The 23,162-nt window shown below is 40.9% G+C and overlaps 1 protein-coding gene and 1 long non-coding RNA gene across 4 annotated transcripts in view; one reads left to right on the top strand and one right to left on the bottom strand.

The window, feature by feature from the left end:
- Positions 1-1,173: 1,173 nt before the first annotated feature.
- Positions 1,174-10,185, bottom strand: LOC128906376 (uncharacterized). Of its 2 annotated transcripts, none has more exons than XR_008465145.1 (3): positions 10,110-10,185; positions 9,043-9,247; positions 1,174-1,477 (listed from the first exon to the last, which is right to left on the bottom strand). It is a non-coding gene; the product is annotated as an uncharacterized LOC128906376 (long non-coding RNA). The 2 variants fall into 2 exon arrangements; XR_008465146.1 differs by lacking the exon at positions 1,174-1,477 and adding an exon at positions 4,183-4,642.
- Positions 10,186-10,336: 151 nt separating this feature from the next.
- Positions 10,337-23,162, top strand: part of CA8 (carbonic anhydrase 8) — an 86,011-nt gene continuing 73,185 nt past the window's right edge. Inside the window, exons 1-3 of one of the 2 annotated variants that reach the window (XM_054191758.1) lie at positions 10,337-10,786; positions 11,107-11,298; positions 15,512-15,636. In XM_054191758.1, coding sequence (XP_054047733.1) covers positions 10,708-10,786; positions 11,107-11,298; positions 15,512-15,636 — 396 coding nt within the window. In that variant the 5' untranslated portion in view covers positions 10,337-10,707. The remainder of the gene's footprint in view (positions 10,787-11,106; positions 11,299-15,511; positions 15,637-23,162) is intronic. The other variant, XM_054191757.1, reaches the window with a different exon arrangement.

The following is a 23,162-nucleotide window of genomic DNA, read 5'->3' on the forward strand; positions in this document are numbered from 1 at the left end:
TTGGGTGTGTGGTGAGAATTTGAATACTGCCATTTTCCACCGAGGCAATCCAACTCTCACACGTAACATTGTAATTTTTCAATGTGGGCAGGATTAGACCCAATATGATCCATAGTCTCTCTGAGATGCCAGACGGAGGTAAGTAGAAAGGAATATAGAGTGCCGTAGCCTCTATTCTCTCTTTTTCCACATCTATCAGCAGAGCTGGTTTGGCGTGGGTGGAAATACACTATTCTTTGTTAAGAGCTGGCACAACTTGCCCTCATTAGTGGAGCATACCCACTTTTATTTGCCACTCTTGCAGTACCTCATTTTAAACACCACGCCACAGGGATTTTGTAGAGTCTCTGGGATTTTAACTATGAGAAGAAGTTTTTTCTTGTAAACTCCTGCAGCTTCCTGGACTCGATGCACTGCATTGCCTGGCATGGATTTAACTTTCCCCGTGACACTGAGAAAGCATTGGCCCTTCTGTCACACAACAACTTGCTTCAATGCCCTATGCTAGCAAAGAAGCTCTGTGATAAACAAGCTTTTAATTTTGTATTTCCACACTTTTAGTTTGTAATTTGCAACTTGACAAAGCTGTGTGTCAGTGACTGTGCCAAAAGCTCAGCCCCAAACACAGACACTAAAAGAAGTGTGAGGGAAGGGGAGAAAGATCTCACGGGAAGCTCACAGAAATATCGTACTTTTAGAAGCTTTGTAGATGCTTTAATTTAGTGCCATCAGTCTTATTGCTGTGGGCCTTCTACTTATTGCTAATGTAGGCAGTCCAGGAAAAGTCCCAAGAAACTATAAATGATGCCTTTCAACCTGAAAAGTATCTTCTGCTTCCCTGAATTCCAAGGAGTGATCTGCCAAAGCCAAAAAGGCGCTAGGACTCATAAGGAGCCTGCCCTTTCATATGCTAAGGTCTCTCTGGAACGAACTGTTGTTTAATCAAAGTGTATAGCTAGCCAAATCTCATGGAACATCAGATTATCAGCAAAAAGCCCTGATGGCTCCTTCAATACGATGCCAGCCCAGGCGTGTCAGGTAGAACTGCTGGAGATGGTCCATCTTCTGTGTGAAGAGAATACTTGACACTTGAATGTATGTTAGCATACCCAAGACAGAGCTTTTCAGTGCCCAAACGAGATTTTTAAGTGCTAAGCAGGAATAATAGTAGAATTTAGGAGAATTCCAGTTTGCTATGTGAAACACTGACCCACAGCTGGAAGCCAAAAATAAGCTATTTCAGAGAAAGTGGTTACACATAGTTGAGCAGTTTGGGGAGCAGCACAGGCACATAAATAGCAGAGGACCTTTTCTGCTTACCTGACAGGCTTCTTCCCTGACACCTTCACAATAATCCTTAAATGCTGCACTGTCTCCCGGTGCTCTTCCTCTGCCCCTTTTCCAGATGAAGAGAGGCTGAGCTTATCGGCTCTGCTGAATGCAACAAAGCACACTCTGCTACAAACTCACTCCCTTCCTGTGGAACAAACATTAGGAAGCAGCTGAAGAGATATTTAAGACTCACATGTTTCAGTGTAAACCAGAAAATGCCTGTTTTCAGATTCTTAAACAGGAGGGTGGAGACTGTGAAATACAGAATCTTATAGGAAAAAATAAAAAGGCTCATATCAAACTCTGCTTTTTAGTGAAGAAGTCCCCCCTGAGGCCTTTCCAGCCCCCTTTTTTATATAAAAATGCTGCATATGGATGTGTTGCAGGGCATTGATAAAATATTAGAGCCACTGGCTAACTTACTGCATGGAAATGTGGGGTGTTTTGGACAAAGATTTCATATTCAGTGTATGAAAGGGTTTTTATTTTTAATGGCATGTGTTTGCAGTTGTTTAGCGGCTTGGAAAGTTAGCAATCCCTTTGCACTTCTGAAGATGAACATTTCTGTGTCAGTCTAAGATCTCAGTTTTTTGAGGCTGGGAATACAAAGATAAATCCCTTTAGTGATTCTTGTTACAACACATCTAATCTAAGGCTGGTATTACTACATTATTTTTGATGATATTATCACCCTGGAAGAATACAAGATTCAAGAAATCAGCATTCAGTGTTCCTGCTCCAAACGGTTAAATTAGAACAAAATCAGCTGCTTCCTCCTGGTTATCTACATTGAAACATGATTAATGAACAGTAAAATCTAAATCTGAATTGAAACATCTCCTGTTTCTAGGTTCCAGTTGAACCATTTTGAATTGCCAAACTGAGGAAGTGAACTAAAAGTCTTTGTAGCAGCATTACAGTGTTATCTCACACTCTCCTCTGTCATTTACTGCCTGTCTCCCTTTAAATACTTTCTCCTTCATAATTATTATCTGCAGTTGACCATTGGACTTTGAAACTGCAAACTGTTTTCCATATCTTTTGCTTCCTGCTGTATATACTTTGAAATCATATGGTTTGTTTTCTATTGCTAAGATTACAAATGACATGACTCGAGAGGAAATCAGGAGAAAAAAACTGAATGAAAATAGGGAGCTCTTTAATTGCTATAAAATGTGACAAAGTGTTAAAACTTGAAAAAAAAAAAAAGCCACTGTACTCAGGATCCGGTGCTGACTCACCAGCGGTAGATAGAAAAAATAATTAAAAATAAAAACTGTAATAAGTGGTAAAAGGAGCAAAAAAATATTGATATGAAGTAGAAATTGTGGACTACAAGGATATTGATGAACACTTCAGGGAAAAATCCATAGCTAGGGTTCACACAAATAAGTAAGCCTTTTCTAACTACGTTAGTAAGAAACGAAACACAAAGTCAATTACTGGCTGAGACTGTGGATTGTTAATGATGACAGAGAAATAAAATATTCATAAATATTTTGGGAGTTCCATGTTTGGAGAGGAGTCTGATCTTCTTACACCATTAACAGCTAAGTGGTATAATACAATATCATAAAACTTAGATTTTTAAAATCTGATTTAAATTTATGTACTCACACCCTACAGTTCTACAAGAATTGGCTGAACAGATCTTCAGTCTTTTCCATCAATTTTTAACAAATCTAGGAAAATGTTACAAGACTTAAAGAATTTTAACATTATGTAAATATTAAAGAAAAAAGAGAGGAATGAGATAACCTAGGTAATTGCTGCCTGGTTAGCCTGGCGACAGTTCCAAGAAAAATATGAAAAGCGCTGATACGGGATTGCAGGAATATAATTAATGCTAGTGACAACAATTTTACAGAAAGTATGTCTCATCAAACAAACATATATAGTGAGATTACAGATTTTTTATGAGGCATATGATTTACTAGGGTACAAGATTTTGATTAAAAATGAACACTAGGGCTCATTCAAATGAATGTCATTTTAGGTCAACTAAATGTAAAATGATAGTGCAGGCTGTGTCCACATTCTGTAGACTGGCTCCTGGATACCCTGACTCAGAAAGAGGATTTAATATTTATACTAAACAGCAGCAGAACAGGAGCTCCAACGTCTGATTCATCAGAAAAAAAACCAGCGACAACCAAAAAAAAACCCAACCAAACAAAACTAATGTGAATGGTCAAGTTTTTCACATAAAAAAAAGAAATAAATGAGAACACAGAGGTGAAAACAAGAGCTACACAGGAGAATTCTGATGTCTGTATTTTTAATGTGGAACATGGGAAAATGTGCAGAAAAAAGCTAAACCCAAGATATCCTGGTTTTAACCCTCTAATAAGTGTTAATGAGCTCCTCTTGTTTGGACCACACAAAGGTGACCAGACTAAAGTGGGTGAGTACATTAGAGAGAAAACAAGAAGCAATAAAGGCTCTTCAGTTGAGGCAAACAAGCATAATATGAACCAGTGGCTGGAAGTTAAAGCCAGATAAATGCAAATTACAATTGGGTACCCATTAGTTAACACTGAAAGGGATCAACTGCTGGAACAAACTGTCAAAGTAATGAATTCTTCCTTTCCTGAAGTCTTCAAGTCATGCATTTCTGGAAAATATACTGTAGCAAAACGCAGGTTATTATTTATTGATAGCCAAATAATTAACTTAATACATGAGTAACTGTGTGAAATGTAATAACTTGTGATATAGGAAGCCAGATCACACTCTGAATGTATGATTTCATAGCTTTACCAGAACGGGGCACATCAGCACTTTGTCGTCTATGGATGTCTACGTACTGGTAAGCAAAACTTGGTAGAATGAATGAAGAACTGACTCTTGTTTTGCTATCATTTTACAGAATCAAATGTGTTGTTATCCCCCTGTTTTCCCTTTCTCACAAGCTTCCCAGATGAAAAGCCAGCATCTTTAACCCAACACTTACTTGTGCTCTTCTAGCGAAAAACTGCTCCGGCTCATTATTTAGCTCATTCGCTCATTTTATTTTAAACAGTAGAAGATATTATGTCTTTCCCTGATTTGGTGATTCTTTTTTAAACATTTAATTTGCAGGTAGTGGAATTAACATCAATCAGTTTCACTGACGAAAAGCCACTTCATTTCAATAGGAATTAGATGAAACTCATAATCCTTCAGGATTCTCGCTGAATGTTAAAGATCTGAAATTATTACAGTTAGGTAAATAAATATTTATCATCTCCTTATTGCAGATTTTTCCTCTGAGCTTCCCATCTTCTTCCTTGAATTTGTGCCTGGGTTTATCTTTAGTTCTGCTTCCTTCCTAAAGAAATAAAGAATTATTTACATAGGAGTTTTGCCATCTCAGGGTCCTTGATTATTATTTGCATTCTGTGTTTCAGAGAGATTGTATTTCATCCTTTATCTGTCTTTTCCTTTTAGCCTACTAGGGGAAAAAAACCCACCTCACTTCCCTTCTACCCTGCTATTGTCTGTAGGATTTCACTTTACTCTTGTGCTTATTTTACTTCATCAGCAATTCCTGTTGTCTTCGCCACTTTTTATAATTCTTTACAGATTTTTTCCTGGGCTAGGTCCTGTTAGAGAAAAGAAAAGCTCCAGGAGACCACACTAGATTACTCTCTAATTTTTTTAGTGTGCCCTTAATTACACTGTATTTTTTATTATTTCTTCTTCCCTTCTGACTGTTGTATTTTTAGTCCTTAGAAATGGCTTCCTATTCCTTGGGTCTACTATCCTGCTGCAGTTTTAGTGTCCTCTAGATGTATGTGTGAATTCTCATGGGCAGCCATAATAGTCTTGTTTTACACATTTGAACACGGGGTGAATATATGCCAATTATGCCCAGCGGTTTAGAAATATTAGTCTGTTCCCATTTTCCCTTTATCTCTTGTGCACTTGTACAGATGCAATTTTGCATGTAAGAGTTTTATACCTGTACTGTAGAAAAAGTTGGGTATGCACTTTCAGATCAATGACTTGATCTTTTAATTCCCCCCCAAACATTTATTTTTAAAGTGAAACGCATGAAGTGTGTGCAGGAGCAGCCTGCGATCCTATTAGCTGGCAAAGTCAAGAAGCACAAATTTACGCTTACAGACCGTAAAACACACGAGGCCACTGCAACCACCTTTTGGTGTGGATGTAAGGGGAAATCGGGATCCAGCTGACATATTTTGCAATGTTTGCAGGATGGCATTTGCCAAGGTAAACCTGATTTGCAAACATTCGGAGTCTTTCACTGTAAATGGTTTCTCATTGCGATAAATGCTCCCTTTATTGAAAATGGTCTCTCTTTACCTTCTCATTTTGGACTATTTATACTATCCGACCATCCTTTTCCTTTTTGCAACACATTACTTCAGCTGCAGAAAAAAATGATAGCCAAATAGTATTATTCCAAGAATACTGGAATACTATTCCTTGTAATGAACTAGTTCCTTTCGAAATGTGCAGAGAGATTTTCAGTTTTGTTACATATAAGCTTGTGCTTTAACGGTCAAATGCAGAAACTTTCTGCTTACACTTCTAAGTCTGGAAAAGAATCAAACTTATTTGGGAGACTAAGCTGGCAAGAAATAAAGATAGAAACAAGACTGCATGAGAGGTGATTGCTGGCCAACCTCATAGTCCAACACAGGAAGCAAAATAGGAAGCCCTATTCACTGAAAAAGCTAGATGTTCCTGGTCCCTTCAGTTGCCTGTGTTGCTGTGTGGACATTGCCTTTTCTTTCAGGACACCTTGGCAAGAACTGAGATCTGGCTTAGAGAAGCCTAAATGGACTAGAAATTGCCACAGATGGACTATAATATTGCACAGAACATTTCTCTCCTTATCATAATATTGAGTCCTGCCTGCCCTCAACTACTCTATGCTGGCAGCAAGTAATAAAGAAAAAAGTGAATAATAAAGGAAATATGATCATCTCACAGTCTGAATGTCTCATCCCCCACATCAGAGAAATAACCATCAGTTCTGTGGCCCGCACAGAGTCCTGCAGATAGGACTGTACAGTTTAAAATAACTTGTATGTAATTCTGCTTTTCTTTTTCCTACGAATTTCTTGGTAACAGGTACAGTTCTCTACATTGGACTCTCCCTTTTGGAGTGGTGAATGTAATAAGCACAGTTGTTGAAACGTAACCTCTTAAAAAAACATTGCTAGTCATTAATGACAATTTATGCATACAAATTTCAAAGTGTTTGGATGCAGAATTTTCAGGCCTGGTTTTTCCAGTATATGCATTTTAAAGTCTTTAGGGAAGCTATATTGTCTTCTGAAAAAAATCAGTGACTGTATAACAAATAAGTATATCTAGATAAAGGAAATACAAGAATAGTTGTTTGCAATCTCACCAGGATTAACTATTATACCAAACATATTTCAAAATGCCATTTCTCGTTCGACAAACAGGAATGTCAGAGACTCTGTTGCTTCTCAACTACTGTCCTCTGAGTTCAAAGAGGAACTGTTAAGCCCTGGCTCTGTGCCTGAGCTTTTTTTTTTCCTGGTACCATCAAAGGGTGTGATCATTAAGCCCAGTTAAACAAGAAGTGAGCACGTTCCACAGAATCAAAGGCTGAACTGGGATTCAGGAGAGAGGCGCCCTGCTCCTGCTTCTGCTGGTGAGGTGCCATGTCACTTACAAAGGTCATGTTGTCTGGGCTTCTCCTACTTTTCGCCCATCAATTTGATAGGAGTTTGAGGGCCATAACTATGCCTCCCTACAGATTTTTCAGTATGCTCAGCCACTGTAGCAAACACCACAAACAATACTTTTTTTACAGAATAAAGAGTGTATTTATGTGTGTTATATATTTAACATGTTTTCATAGTAAAGTCAATTATTAGGAGCTTCTACGCAAACTTAAATTTTAGATTTCTTGTAATAATAAATTTTCTGAAGATTGATGTACGGTTAGTTTAAGAGCGAGATGGAACGCAGATGGCTGCTGTAAACCATGTGATCCCTGCAAAGAGCGCACTTAATTAAAGAGGAAAGAACTGTAAAGTGGAAGTGGATGTCTTCGGACAAGTATATCAGGTAACATAATGCTACAACGGTGAGTGTTTCTAGATGATTGCACAGTACATCAATATGTGGCAAAGGGCACCGCATAGGGCACCATCAGTAAACTACACACAGGAACAAAAATGGACTGAGAGAGCGCAACACTTTCAAGAGTGTCTACATCATTAAAGGAGACCAAATCCCACTGATCTCGAACAAGGCTTAGATCATGCCACTATCTCCACCAAAAGGACTGTCTCAATCCTTTTATTGAAGCTGGGTCCATAAATGAATGAGTTGGTTTGTGCAGAGATTGGTCAGGTCAATACCCGCATTTGTGGTTGGAGTTAAATGTGAGGGCTCTGTCCCATGCTCCATTTCATTGTGGAGACATACCCTTGAACTCCTTTGTTACTTACACACTTCACCATTAAAGAAGTTGTAGGAATCTTCATCTAATTTCCTGATTAGATCAGGCTATGCCTGACAGATACTGTGGAAAAAATATTGGCGCAAAAAGCAACTCAACAGACATATGGGAATAAAGAAATGCCAATTATTCAGTAAGGAGGCTTTACCTGTTATGCTTGATTTTGCAGAGAGATATGGAAAGAATGGAAAGGTTAAAAGCAAGGGCAACAAATATAAGTAGCTTAGTTCTTAAATTCAGTTATGAATGGAAGCCATGAAAACTATGTAAAGCCGTGAAAACTATTTATTGCAAAACAGGAACTTGCAGGTCTGATAATGTTGCCCCTCATAAGTGTGAAATTCTAGAACAGACGTCCCACAGGAAAGCTACTACAGGAAAGGACTTAATAGAGGGCATGAATGAAGTGCAGTGCTTCAAGGAGCAAGGGAATGAACCCAGACTCCTAGGACTGTTTTTTTCAAAATTTGAGACTCTGGAGGGGAAAATGAATTTCCAGTCAGACGGACCAGAATCAGTGATGATTTAGGGGAATGTTTTTTTTTTCCCCATGTGGTCGAGCAATGATTCAAAGGGACTGACATTAATAGAAAAACTTGTGTGTGTTTAAGAAGTGATTAGGGAACAAAACTTAACAACCAATAAAGCCAGTTTGGTATGGGAGACGGGTATCCGTATACAACATGGTATCTTGTGACTAAAATTCATGTTAAAAAATCTGAGTTTTCTGTTTGTTCTGATGTCTGGTGCACACTATATGAGGCAAAATTTGCCTTTTATCCTCAGTAAGCTGCACCATGGTTGTAGTTTTTTGGGTAGTATATATTCCTTTCAACCATCAATAGTAAGGATAGTAACTAATGATCCTGCAGAGGAAACTTATGTTTCTGTTCTGATCTTGAAAAAAATCCAACCCAATACATTTTACTTCTTTTGTCCTATTTTCTTTTCACCTTGCACACAGCTCATGAACCAGTACTCTCTTGTTCCATTAATGAAGTTCCAGCTTAGTCCTTCTTCCATCTCACTTTCACACTGATGATAATTTCTGCTCCCATGCCAGCCCTGCACAGGAATCACAGGTACCACTGATGAGTTGGGGAACACTGAAGCACAATGAGATCCACACCTAGATCAAACCTTGTGAATCAACGGCACAGGATCAGGATGCTATCCTCTTGAGACACCAGAATGCAGGGGAGGTGCATTCACTGTATTTAAGTGGCCAAGGATGGTAAGCAAAGGGCACTTCCACTTACCATTATAGAAACTCAATTTGACTGCCTGTGTCACCTTTTCTGGTTGCTGCCAGGGATTGCAGACTCTCAGTGTTGGGTTCCCATTCCCCTTGCTGTCACTGATGCAAGTATTTGGGGCAAGTATTTGGGGGAGATCTCTATTACAGAGGTCCTTTCTGTCCTTTTTTCCCTTGACAGAATGAAGGTTCTCTAGGTCCACATATAGCTGTTGGCAAAGCAGAAAGAAGAGTCCTTTCATATCCTTGAATTGGGGAGAGACTTTCCTCAAACCCTACAACCTGTATACTCTGCAGGAGGAGTTGAAGCCACACTCCTGGATGTGGCTTAAATGAAGGGGTCACTGTAAAGAGTATGGAGGCCTCAACCCTTTTTCAGAACAGAAGGAACAGAGCTGGGCTCCCTTGCGTATTCAGTGGCTCCCATATCCTCACTGAGGGCCTCCGTCCCTCCACGAGAGGGGCACAGTGCTGTGGGGTGAGGAGAAAACACAACATCGTGGAATGGCTGAGATTGGAAGGGGCTGCTGGAGATCACATTCTCCAAATCCCCTGCTCAAGCAGGGCCACCCAGAGCAAGTTCCCCAGAACCGTGTTCAGATGACTGTCTCCCAGGTATGGAGATTCCACAACCTCCCTGGGCAACCTGTGCCAGGGCTTTGTCACTTTCAAAGTAAAAAAGTTTCCTGATGTTCAGGAGGAACCTCCCGTTGTTTCAGTTTGTGCCCATTGCCTCTGGTCTTGTCACTGGGCACCTCTGAAAAGAGCCTGGCTCTGTCCTCTTTGCATCTTCCCTTCAGGTATTTGTACGCATTGATGAGATCCCCTGAGCCTCAACAGTCCCAGCTCTCTCAGCCTTTCCCCACAGAAGAGATGCTCCAGTCCCTTAACCACCTTCATGCCCCTTCACTGGCCTTTCTTCGATATGACCATGTCTCTCTTGTACTGGGGAGCCCAGACCTGGACCCAGCACCCCGGGTGTGGCCTCACCAGCACTGAGGAGAGGGGCAGGATCACCTCCCTCCACCCACCGGCATCGCTTTGCCTAACGCAGCCCAAGGCATCGTTCACCTTCTTTGCGGCAAGGGCACACGTCCAACCTGGTGCCCACCAGGACCTCCAGCTCCTTCCCTGCCGAGCTGCTTTCCAGCCGGCTGGCCCCCAGCTTCTGCCGGAGCCGGGGCTGTTCCTCCCCAGGGGCAGGGCTTTGCCCTTCCCCGCCCCGTTGAAGTTGCTGTCCCCGGGCGTCCCCGGGCGCACGCACCGCCTGCGCCCAGCCCAGCGGGGCAGCGGCAGCTGCGGGGACACCCCCACACCCCCCCAGGCGCGGGGAGCAGCCTGCGCAGGAGGGCGAGGAAGACGCAGGGAGGACAGGGGAGCAGCGGCCCACAGGGGACGCCAGCTTGGACGTCCCCTGCTCCCCTTCTCCCCGCTCCGCCGGCCGCCACTTTCCCGCCCCCTTCGCCCGCCCCGCCGCGACACCGGGACGGCCACCGGCTGCCGGGCCCGCTCGCCGGCCGCGCCCCCTGCCCCTGCCCCGCCGGGGGACGACACCCGCCGGCGGGGGCGGGCCGAGGCGGGGTGCGCAGCGGCCGCCAGCCCGCCTCAACCGCCTCGCACGCACCTCCCGGCCGAGGGGAGCCGGGGCCGGTGGCAGGGGCGCGCGCCCATGGCTGACAGGAACCTGATCGAGGGCGCCGAGCCCTCCCCGCCCCGGGAGGAGGCTCCGGAGTGGGGCTACGAGGAAGGTGAGGAAACTTCGGCCGCCGCCGGGGTCGGGTGGGGAGGGTTTCAGCGGCGGAGCGGAGGGAAAATCGTCCCCCGGCCGCCGCCGGGAGCGGGGAGCGGGGAAGCGGCGGCCCGCAGCGGGAGAGCAGCGCGGGGCGGCGGCGGAGCCGCCCGTCAGCGGCGTCCGGGGCCGGGGTGTCGGGGAGCAGCTTCCCCCCGTCCTCCCCTTCACGCGGCGGTGGCGGTGGGTGATGGCGGGGAGGGTCTGTCCGGCCCGGGAAGCCGCCGTGCAGCGCTCGGTGCCGGCTCTGCCCGTAACGGCTTCTCCCTTGTGCCTCAGGAGTGGAGTGGGGGCTGATTTTCCCCGATGCTAACGGGGAGTACCAGTCGCCCATTAACTTGAACTCCAGAGAAGCCAAATACGACCCCTCGCTCCTAGAAGTGCGTCTGTCGCCAAACTACGTCGTGTGTCGTGACTGCGAAGTGATCAACGACGGGCATTCCATTCAGATTGCCCTGAAGTCCAAGTCAGGTATGCTGAAAACGTGGCCTTTGCTGTCCCCGCTGAAGTTTGTCTTTACCTTAATTCCGGCTGTGGGTGAATCCTGGAGCATGGGAAGGGCAGCTGCGCCCAGCAGCGAGCGGTTGTCCTCCTTCGGAGGACGGCGGCCGGTCAGAGCATTGCCGTTGGCTCCAATAGGAAAAGGAGCTTTGCAGTGAGAGCTGCAGGTTGCGATGCCAAACTGGACCATCAGTCAGGTCGCCTCAGAGCGCGTCGAGAGTTTCCTCATGCGGCAGTGTCATCTAATTTGGTGGCATTTGCAGTTATCTGCATTCAACAGCAGTCCAGGCTACCGCTAAGACAGTGTGATGCCAAACTGTTTTGTACAGCTGGCAAAATTTGCCCTTGGTCCAAAGACTGTGTAAGTTAAATGAGCTTTTTCCATTAGCTTGAGTGGGCTGTGAATACCAACTACAGACTCGAACAGCTTAAGATAGATACTCCAGTTATGCATGTGTACAATATTGATGCAGAGCAGGTAGCAAAGCAGTCCTTATTTCTTAAAGGTTTTTTTTTTTGTTGTTGTTGTTCATCGAATAAGAATTAGAAGCAAGTAATGAAAGAAACAATTCCAACTTAAGTGAAATAGCAGTTTTTCATTCAGGCCTTTCACCTGGATAAACTATTCTGTATGAAGGAGACAACTGTCAAGAAAGTAGGAAGAAAAAAAGTTGTTTGTGCTTTCCACCACTGTGGTAGTCCTTACCATGTGTTTGGAAGAGCATCCAAGTTATTCTAACCAGTCTTAGCTAGTTACAGCCTTTTGGGGGTATTTAAACGGCTGAACATTGTCAAAACATGAGACATTCCAACTTTTGTTTCCTTCTGAGATCCCAGTAGTTCTGGGAGCTACAGCTGTGCTGGGAGTGAGGGAGTCAGTTCAGTTTTACACTGATTTTTTTTAAAAAGGAAGGGTTTGTTATTTTAATAACGATGCTTTCCTTTATAATTTCTTTTCCATGATAAATTCCATGTATTATTGCGACACAGAACATTTCTTTCCACAGAATTTTGCAGATTTCCAACAGAATATAAATTTTGTGCTTCCAGTCGGTTTTACTGCCTTCATCGTCAGCAGAACCCTTTTCCCAAGAAGTAAGGTTCTCTCTGCAGGATCAGGAAGGTTCTTGAATTCTCCTGTGGAGGAAGGGAGAGTGAGGGCAAACGACGTCATGCCTTGCATGCCAAAATGCAACTCCTTCAACCTTACCTTTCCCAAGGGCAGTTTGTAACTTAGTAGCAATTATTAATAAGATAGGACCAACACACCTAAATACACGTGCAAGACCATTGGAGACTTAGGAGAAGGAAAGACTTATTTTTAAACTTGAATGCAGTCTGATGCCAGACTGATGAGTCTTGAAACGTGAGAAAATGTGAAATAGAATAAAAGTTTATGACTGAGGTATGGAATTATGAATTAGGAAATCTTGTTTCAGTGTTGGCTTTTCCTTAGATTTCATGTTACATAATTTCCCGTTCTCCATTTGTAAACTGAGGCTAATTTTTCGATTTTTGGGTGGCAGAAGACAACATTTGTTATCCCTACCAAGAGGAGAAAAGAGTTAATAAGCTGTGTTTGACCTAGTATTCTGGCCAGTTTTCAGGGATTGCGGAAACTCCTGCAGCTTCTTTTCCTCACAGGGGATCTCTGATGACAAATCCATTTAGCCAGATTATTTTAATGGGAACTGTTGAGCACTAAATGCTTTTGAAACTCTGTCCAATTAATGTGCAAGAGATCTCATCTACTGTAATGTTAACAGTCAAAGAAAAACTTCTTTGTGGAAAAAATGAAACTAATTAACACACTTATTAAAAATCAATTTGTCACTACTGGTGATTGATTTTATCCTTTAATTCAAGACATGCAGTCCATCTGGAATTCCCAAATCTTTCTTATTATTTAATTGCAAACATTTTCACAGGCTGCTTCCAGTTCGGTCATCGTACATGTGTTATGCATTAGGTGGAAGAAGCATGACCAACTGTGTAATGGAACTGTATATTGAAAAACGCTTTAGAGGATATCCTACTAACAGCGAAACTTCTCTTAAGCCAGAAGTGGATTGCACAGGGGATGATGGTTTCAGAATCATTTTCTAATGAGGATCAAAAATTGCTGAAAGGCAGAGCGAAGTTGCACGTGTTTCATGCATTGACAAGGATTAAGATTTGATGAAAAGCAAAAGAAAGATAAACGTGCTTCATGCACTGAAATATTTTTATCATGGGATCAGTGTTATAACTTAAGCTTTAGAAATATACTCTTTGAAGCTCCTGCAGATCCAGAACTACATCGTATAGAGAACATTTGTTCTAGTTATGCTTTCTGTAGGAGCAATATTGTAAAACAGAGAAAATGCACCATTTTCCTAAGAAATAGCACTAATTAAGTATCATGTTTCTTTAATTTAAAAATTCTTTACTGTGAGGGTGGTGAGGCACTGGAACAGGTTGCCCAGGGAAGCTGTGGATGCCCCATCCCTGGAAGTGTTCAAGGCCAGGCTGGATGGGGCTTTGAGCAGCCTGGTCTAGTGATAGACATCCCTGCCCATGGCAGGGGGGTCAGAACTAGATGGTCTTTAAGGTCCCTTCCAACCCAAACCATTCTGTGATTCTGTGATTCTGTGATTTATATTTGTCCAGATTTCCCTAAATACTTTAATTGGTTGTTTCCCCAAATATTCACTAGATTTATAGATTTTCCCATTAGGATATAGGTATAGATAGAATATAGATAAAGCAGGTTTAAGAAGCAAATCTGAATCTGTAACTACATTTAGGACATTTCATTTTAGAAACCCTAATTGCTCTTAGATTAGTTATGAAGAATTATTAAAGGAGGGTTAATCAGAATATTTTACTTTTTTCTTCAAAAAAACGTGACTGATCAGTTTTCTTTCAGTTTTTTTTATAGTTCTATACTTTTATTTTTGTGTTTATACAGTTGCAATATGATTCAATTGCTAAATTACGTTTTAGTTTTACACTATGTCTTGTGCTCCAAGCTAAGGCCATTTAGTTTGTGTGTCAAAATAACTTTATATTATGGGACTTTAATTCTCTAAAGCTGGAGGTTATGCAATTAAATAATCCTTATCAATTATCAGAGACTGTAAAAGATTCATTCAAAGTCTATGAAATGTAAGCTAGAATTTAATGGATTCTGGGGAAGACTGTGAAAGCCCTTAAGTAAAATCCAGCCCTGCCTAGAAGCCAACATTCAATGATTTCAATGGGAAGTTACCTACAGCTTGTGGAGTAATACTTGATCTGAAGCAGATTCATGAATACCTGAGCAAAATGTTTCCATTGATTATTTACACAATAGATTGAGCCTCACAAGGTACAGTTGCTTGCATTTACTATTTATGGTGGAAGTCTCTGTCAATGCAAAAGTTTCGAGATGTAATATAATAAATATAATATAATATAATATAATATAATATAATATAATATAATATAATATTTTTTGTGTGTCTGTGTTGCAATTGTGGATAGATGCTTTTAAGAAATGCTGGGTGTTTAAAAAACTGAAGTAAAAAAAAGCCATGGCTGCCTAGAAACTGTTTTTAAGTAAATGAGGTGTGTTGTTTCTCCTCTGTGTAGGTTTTGATTATATTTGGATATGGAGACATTCTGTATCTCGGAAGCCTGGCAGGTGGTATATGGCTGAACACCTTTACCCAGCAAAATATTGGCAATCAAAAGTTTTCTATCAGTTTCTGTGACTCATAGCAAATATAGCTGATGGAGAGTAAGCATTTGGGCAAGCTGGAGGTAGTTACCGGTTCAATTCAGCCCCCCCCCGCCCCCGCCATCTGTTTAAAGCACACTGCTACTGTCTTGATAAGAGCAATAAACATATGAACTCTTGGGGCTGGTAAAGAAAGGTACAATGTTTTTATTTTGTGTTATGACCAGCTGTTCTGCCTCCTAAAACAAAGGGTGCAGCTCAACAGCAATTTCACTGTTGTTCCTAACTGCCTGAATTCGCCTTCTGTACCCGCACGACACTTCAAAAGTAAAGATGTCAAGTCTGTCAACTTTACTCTTCTCCTCTCTAGTACCACTGATAATAAAGAAGCTTGCAACAATCTCCCCATTGTATTTGGAGATTATATTCAGTGGCTTGTCTGCTTCGAAAGCCAAGTTCCTTACCATTTGTTTTCTTTCCCAGTGTTAATAGGGGGGCCATTACCTCGAGGACACGAGTTTGAACTACACGACGTTCGATTTCACTGGGGGAGAGAAAATCAGCGTGGTTCTGAACACACAGTTAATTTTAAGGCCTTTCCCATGGAGGTAAGAGTGACACTGCGTTGCATAACACTCGCTAAATGCAAAAGACTTTATTTCATAGCCTGAATTCCTGGTAGTTCAAAAGAGATTTTCTTTTAGCTCAGCATTTTATTGCTTTATATTTCAGCCACAAAGCTGTCTTACTGAGGTGTGCTTTAGTGCAGGTAAATTAGGATATGCATCTGGAACAGAATGCCTCCAGCACTCATCACATTCTGTGATTAATTGGTCATAAAGTTAGCTTGCAGAATTATTAACTTCTGTCTTAATAATATTAGTGTTCTAACAAGATCTGCCGTTTCAACACTTCCTATGTCACCTTGACTAATAGCTATAGATGGGGAGAACTAGCCACTGGAAATACTTCCATGGTGAATAATAACACCTTAGGTAAATTTGGAGTAAGAGTAGAGCAGTGTGTTCGTGAAATAGCTTTATATACCTGAAAACTGAAGATTATGTGATATTCTTGTGTATGTTCTGTAATATCTCAATGAATTACAAAATTTTGAAACACAAAGCGATAATGCAGTCTGAAAAAATGCAGCTGTTCCTGGGGTGTCAAGTCGGGGCTCCTAGGCAACCCAAAATGCTGGGGTCTATTTCTCCTGCCCTACAGCAGCCGTTCATCGTATTAGTTCACTCCCCACTGTCCCGTTGCTTACACTTGTCAAGGAGTGGCTTGGAGTATCCCTTAGACTAGTTTTAACAGATGCCAGCCCTGATGTTTGGTGTCTTCAGCTTTGCGTCTTTTATTTCGTTTGTTGTGCACTATTGGTTTTAAAGAAACTCAATATTTTTTCAGAGTTCTTTGAGCTATTTTTGCCTTATTTATCTAACATAATCCCTCACAAGCCTGAAACTCTGCTTCTTTTTTCTCTGTGTTGTTCATTGCTAGGAAATTTTTTTTATTGTAGCATTATATTCATGAGTGCCAGACTACTGGAACAGAACCGCTTTACAGAAAAGGATATAATAAGTATTAGAGTACCTACTGCAGAACTAAGAACTTACACCGCCAGTCTAATTCTTAGCATTGTTCAGGTACTTTCTTTACTTTAAAAGTACTTTTTTTCACATACTTTAAAAGCAGCACGGCAGCTGCACAAACAGAATTGTGGCGCAGTTGAAGAACATCACCTGTAGGTGAGCAAGCCGGTGTTATCCTGTCTCTTGCATCTACGCAGCTTTCAGCTAGACTCTGATCTCCCAAGGAATAACTACTAATGCAAAAATTCTGTAGCAGAAAAAAAATACTTATAATAACACTTTAAATGCAGCGTGAATGTTTAATTTTGCAAATGGATTCTTATGCAGATTAGTTCTTCTGGCAGAAAATGACAGCATAGCTCCAAGTCAGTTGCACACAGGTGTATTGGTTGAGCCAGTTCATCATCTTCTGCCCCATGTTGCAAGAAAGCAGAGCAATTTGTTCAACAGATGAGCTGCATTTCCTTCTGCTATGTGCACAAAGAGCTGCTATATTAAATCCATCTCAGACTGTCCAAATCAAAGATTATATTCGAGCAATAATAAAACAGGTGCTTGTGACCACTAAATATGTTTATGAAGTAGTACACCTGAGACTCCGGAATGAAAGAGTTTCAGTTTCCATCCCAGGGATTGCCCCACCTTTTTTTTTTTTTTTTTGTGGAGAACAATGATTTTGATGAGGGGACCAGGAAATCTTATTTTCTTAACTTTTAACATTAGCATCGGTTTATACAGTCGTTGGAAATCACCATAATTCTGAATGCATATTGGGGTTGATTTTCACTGGGTTTGTTAGTTACTGAACACAAACAGTGGTGGGTGTCTATTTCAGCTATATACAAGCGGAAAGGTGTAGTTTATGCTTTTGTCCTGTACTAAATGTAAAATAAGCAGGCACAAATGCATGCCTAGAAGTAGGTTGCGCACCAAGTGCCTAAGTTTGTATCTTCTTCCAGTGAGCAAATCTAGTAGGACATTTTCTGAATAAACTAGAAATGATTTACAAAGCAAATGGTAAGGATTTTAAATTATCCTATCTTTGTGGGAGGAAGACAAGTCAAGGGGATAAGCAGTAGTATGAAAACATAAGTGCTTGGTTTAAATGGGTACATTAACAACACAACAAACTAGACTCAGATTATATTACACTATTATAAAACGTGAGCAGTTCTACAGAAATGAACTTTGAGTTTGAAGAGATCTATCTGAGATGAATATCTAAGACAATTTATTGACTGGAGCAGCAGTCTGTTTTTTTAGGACTAAAGACTGTAAGGCTTCATTTTATTACATTGGACCAAATGGTTGTGGAACAGCTTCAGATTATCAGTGTAATGATCTTTGTGAAGTATGACTTTAAAAAAGAGTGTTATTTTTCAAAGTTTGGGAGAGCACTCTTCAGTTAGTTCCTTAGTCTCTTCGCCTTTGATACCATAACTGCTTTTATAGAAATTAGGCAATATCCTGTATTAGCTGGGTAATATCCTGTGTCTCTTAGGTCAAAAATCTATTATTTCTTACTAGACAGCTGGGACCTTTGCGCATGGTTAGGATATATAGGTTCATGGTGAAATAGGCTAGACTGCTAAGCTTATGTAACCTCTGGAACAGCTTCTTGAAATAATTCACACTGTCGAAAAACGATGTTCATGTGGCTTGGAGGCTGAGTTCATTGTTCTTTTTATTATTATATGAAGTTCATCAAAGATATGTTTTCCACCTTCCTTGACTGAAGAAACCAGAATGTTGACAGGAATACACCAGTGTTATACTTTTCACTGAAACATCTGTGTTTGCAATCACTCAGGAAAGCAGGACAAAACAACAAATAGTTGTCAAACGTAAACCGTAACTCGTCTTTTTAAACAAAGGAAAAGCAGAGGCCTATACGTATCAGTACAATACTCCTCTCTCTGTTCCATGAAAACAAGAGCATGAGGGCAGTTCTTCCCTTTTGGCCAGAAACTGGAAGGAAGCTTTTATGCAACCTTCTCCAGAAATCTTTCTCACCAAGTACTTTTACTGCACATAAACAGTGTTACTTTGCCTTTTGGCCAAAGTTACTTTGGCCACTGCTTGTGTGAAATATTTAGTAATAGTCTTAACATTGAGAGTCTGTTTCTTGCCAGCAAATGGAACAAGGTGCCAAAGCTTAGATTGTGCTTTACAGTACGCATTTGCAGAGAGCAGTAAAATCCACACTTATACCCACATGTGAGTTACCTGAACCTGATTTAGGTGTAAGAAAGAGAGGAGCTATTTGACATCTGTATTCCTTTCCTTTATGCCAGAAGTATGAATTGGAGAAGGAAGAAGAACAAATGAAGATCTAATGAAACTCTGACTCTCTCCCTTACCTTTGATGCATAACGGAGAGAGAAGGGGACAGGAACAGCAAATTACTGCTATTTATTTTTGTTGTTAGCAAAGTTAAAATAGGGGCAGCTAAAAATGGAGACCCATTGTACCCAATTGCTGTATAAGCACATATAGTGCCAGGCCAAATCAGCTTACAGTCAAAAAAGACAGGAAAGACAGCAGAAGAAAGTGAACCATATGATGCCATCAATGCTGTTTTATGGAAAAAAAATAATAAAATGTTTTCACTGCTTCTGAAGTGAAGGGAAACAGGGAACATTATGCCTTAAAGGTACCTCTTACTTACTCAAGTGGTGGTGTGACCAAAGGCACAGTCTGACCATAAGGGAACAGTTGTTTCCAGGCCGCTGTTCTGAAATAAAATGATCTGAGAAAATAAAAAGGTTCCTTTCACCACTTGTAATATGACCAGGAGGATAATTCTCTGTAATCCATCCTCTTTAAAATGTAGGATTATATTAGCTGTGAACCATGTGAAAGCTCTCAGTAGAAGGGGATTGTCAGAAAATCATTTTAAAAAAGTTTCCAAGATGTGCACAAAGATTAAAAATTGTCTGTCCTACAGTTTTTGAGTAGAATAGAAAAAAATCCAGTTGTCTGAAGGACCAGAGTCAATTCTCTACAGGAAAAAAGATATTCCTTTCTGTTGTGTAATGAAGAACAGACTAATTCATTCTGTAGACTCTTTCAGAGTTACTGAAATACCTGCTGCAATGAAGTTAAATATAATGCAAAAAACATTCCTACAAACCATCTGATTTAAACCATTAAGTTTTCCATTGTTCACGTGAAATGATGCCTGCCTAAGGATCATCAAACAGAGTTACAGCTTTAGGGCTTCAGGTTAGGCTGTATCTCCCAAACACTTTACAGTCTTTGGTGTGGGGATTTCCCTGTGCCTGGCTCTGAAATCAGATACCTGCACACTGTGCATCACCTTCCTGGCATTTCTTGAGAGGAGATGTCATGCTTTCAACACAGAAATTTATTCTTTGCCAACTTTTAATATTCTTTGTGAACATTATTTAATCTTGCTCTCTGTTTTAATCAGTTTCTTATTAGCTTGTTAGCAAATTATTTGGGTTAAAAAAATAAAACAGAATATTTGTAATTATAATAGAAGGCCTGGGAGATAGTGTGCATGCAAGCATGTCTCTTCCTCTTTATGCAGAGACTTACAAACTGCAGTGGGACTGGGTAGATATGGATTTAATCCATAATGACAGTAGTTTCTAATATGTAAACCCAGTTCTGATATCTGTGGATTTTTGCCAGTAGCTTTAATGGGACTGTGATCCCAGTCATAAGCCCTAAAAGAAAAGGTTTTAAATCAAGGAGTAAATCCTGTTGCCTTAGCTGATTGATTGCATTGATTACCTGCTTGTGAAAAAAATATAATTCATTCTGCTTGCTTTGGCAGCACACAAGCTATGAATGAAGAATATTTTGCTTAGGCAGTCATGAATTTAACAGGAGGCAGAAAGAACAGATTCCAGAAGGGTTTACTTAGCTTCATGCTGAGGTCTGGAACTCTGCTCAGAAATTGTCCAAGTTTTCTGGTGGACAATTAACTTGTTACTCAAAGGCTTGGCTGGTTTTCTAAATTCATTGCAGATGAATACTGTGAGCTGTGGTTAAAACAGTGCATCTTAGAAGAAAATGATGACATTCATGTAATAGCTCTATCCTTGACAAGTTATGAATAACAAATTAATAATAGTTTAAAGTAGATATGCCCATTGGACATTATCTAATTTTTGAGGACAGAAATGTGGAAAAACAGAGGAAAATGAGGCCAATGTCTAAGCAGATGTTTTCAGTTTTGTTTTCCAAATCTGCACTGATTTATACAGAAACAGAATCTTTTACACATTATGTAAATGACATTTAAGAACATAACAATAATACTTAGCTTTTCACAGCACTCCATGGGCAAAAATGGTCCTAGCACCAATTTTAGGGCAGTCGTTGAATTGTATTATGTGGGATCCTAGCCCCATATGTGCAGGTGTTTAAGTATTTTTCTCCATTTTTCTACATACCGTACACTCAGCGGTCCCTAAGTGATGTGACTTCTGTTTGGTTTTTTTGGTAGTGGTACAAAGCTGGGAGTTCTCCGTCCCCTCACAGTATACTGTGAAATAGAAAACCAACAACAAGATAAAAATAAAATTACCATCGTTGTAAAAGCACACATGAGCAGCTTATGGCTCTTGAGATTGTTAGTTGCTAAGCTCATTCAGGATTATATTTTTATTGTGGGTGAAGGTTAATTTGACCTAAACAGGTGCATGCAGTCTCTGAAGTACTTTGTTTCTAGGTAATTTGTCAATATGAGCTTGGGTTGGCCCTTGTTTTTCTCAGTCACATATAGCTTGAATTTTTCAGGAAATACATCTATGTGCTTTGTATTGTGGATTCATGAAAAAAACAGGTGCAAAAATGGGCTGATGTGCTAGCACAAACATAATTTTAGCTTGGCTAGTGCCTGAGAAATGCTCAGTTAAGCTCTGTGGAAGAACTGTGCACGTCTACAGAGGTAGCAAATGTGATTTTCCTTCTGTGCAAAATCTGCAATTTATTTATTGGATTGTGGAAGACGTACAAGCTGCCAGACAGCAGGTCAAGGAATAGTGGCATTAAAAGTCTATACTGAAGCTTCTTTATCCTTTTGTCTCTCTTTTAAGAGTTCCCCTATTTACAGCCAGTCATATGTAGAGAAGTGTCGTGGCTCATATGCACCTAAAACTCTTTTGAGGTGCCAGCTGCAATAGCCTGTGATTTGTAACTTCTACCACGATGGAGTATTTTAAGAAATAAATGGTCCAAACTACAAATGACTGAGCAGAATAGGAAAAACTCATCTAAGGAGAAATGTCGCCGGGGGGAGAGAAGTCGGGTGAAGAAAATGAGAAGAAAATGAGGAGTGATTCAAGAAGGAAGCCCTCCTAGGGCTCCCCATTCCATCTTACCTCAGCTTATTGGTTTAGTTCTACCAGAAGTTGAGGACAGTCTTTGCGCTTCGCCTGCAATAGACATTTTGCGCCAAATTTTCTTGCAGCCATGCTGGGGTAAAATGCAACGTTCAGTCGCAGCCTGTACTAACAGGTGTCTCTGCGTCCTCGCAGAGTAAGTAACCTTGAACAAAATAGCTCTTAGCTCTTTCACCCTGTCTACAGTGGAAACAATATAACCTCTGATACTTTCTAAAAAGACGTGAATCTTTTCCGCTCCTTGAGCAGAAATATGGCTTTGCTTTCTCCTTACTCTACTTTCTCACTTAATTGCCTTGGTGGCAGTCTTTGTACTCATGAATGTTGAGGCTGATATCATGACATCCCTTATTGCAAACCCCATTCCCAGCTCTATCAAGGTGGCTACTGATGTTTTCATTCTGCTGTGAGAGAAGAGCTTATGTAGTCACTTAGAAGATGGGATGTCTGAAGAGGATTTTAGCCCAAGTTTGACCACAACAAGATGGCTGCTCAAGTCTCTTCCTTGCCATTTTTCTTTGCTGGGTGTCCTTGATGTGATTTGCTTCAGTTGTACATCATTTTCTAATTTCTGCCATGGTCGTTGCTGGCACTCTGCTCGCATCTTGCCTCAGTTTCCTGGTGCCTTGGTTTTCCTGTTTGGTTTGCCTTGGCACTTTGCCCTAACCACTAGGCCTAACTGTTTTTCTGTCACTTGTGGAAGAAGCTGGGAAAGGAGATTCCTTATTTCCTTCCACGCTGCATGCTTGTGTCAGGACCAGTTCCTAGGTTGGCCCCAGTGCATGAGTGAATACTTTAAGAGGGAGATAATAGTTTTCTGATGCTAACCCCAAAATTCTGCATTATTTGTACTAATGGTGCACACATGGCTTTCAAGAGGTAAAGGATAAAATTTATAGATCATCTAAGAGCTGAAAACCTTTGAAGGCTTCCACAAGTATTTGCTGTTGCTTCTGAGTGCTTCACAAGCACAAATAATGTAATCCTTAAGACATCAGTGTCAGGGAGACAAGTTCTGCTATTGCCAATGAACTGGCAGAAAACAAGTTCAAAGGGATTAAATTGTTTGGCCATGGTCACACCTGATGCCTTTTTGAGAACTGACAAAGAACTGACTCATGATTCCTAGATGCTTGAATTCTAGTAATACTTTCAGACAGTGGA

This window comes from Rissa tridactyla, chromosome 2 (assembly GCF_028500815.1).
Source record: "Rissa tridactyla isolate bRisTri1 chromosome 2, bRisTri1.patW.cur.20221130, whole genome shotgun sequence".
Classification (NCBI taxonomy): Eukaryota; Metazoa; Chordata; class Aves; order Charadriiformes; family Laridae; genus Rissa; species Rissa tridactyla.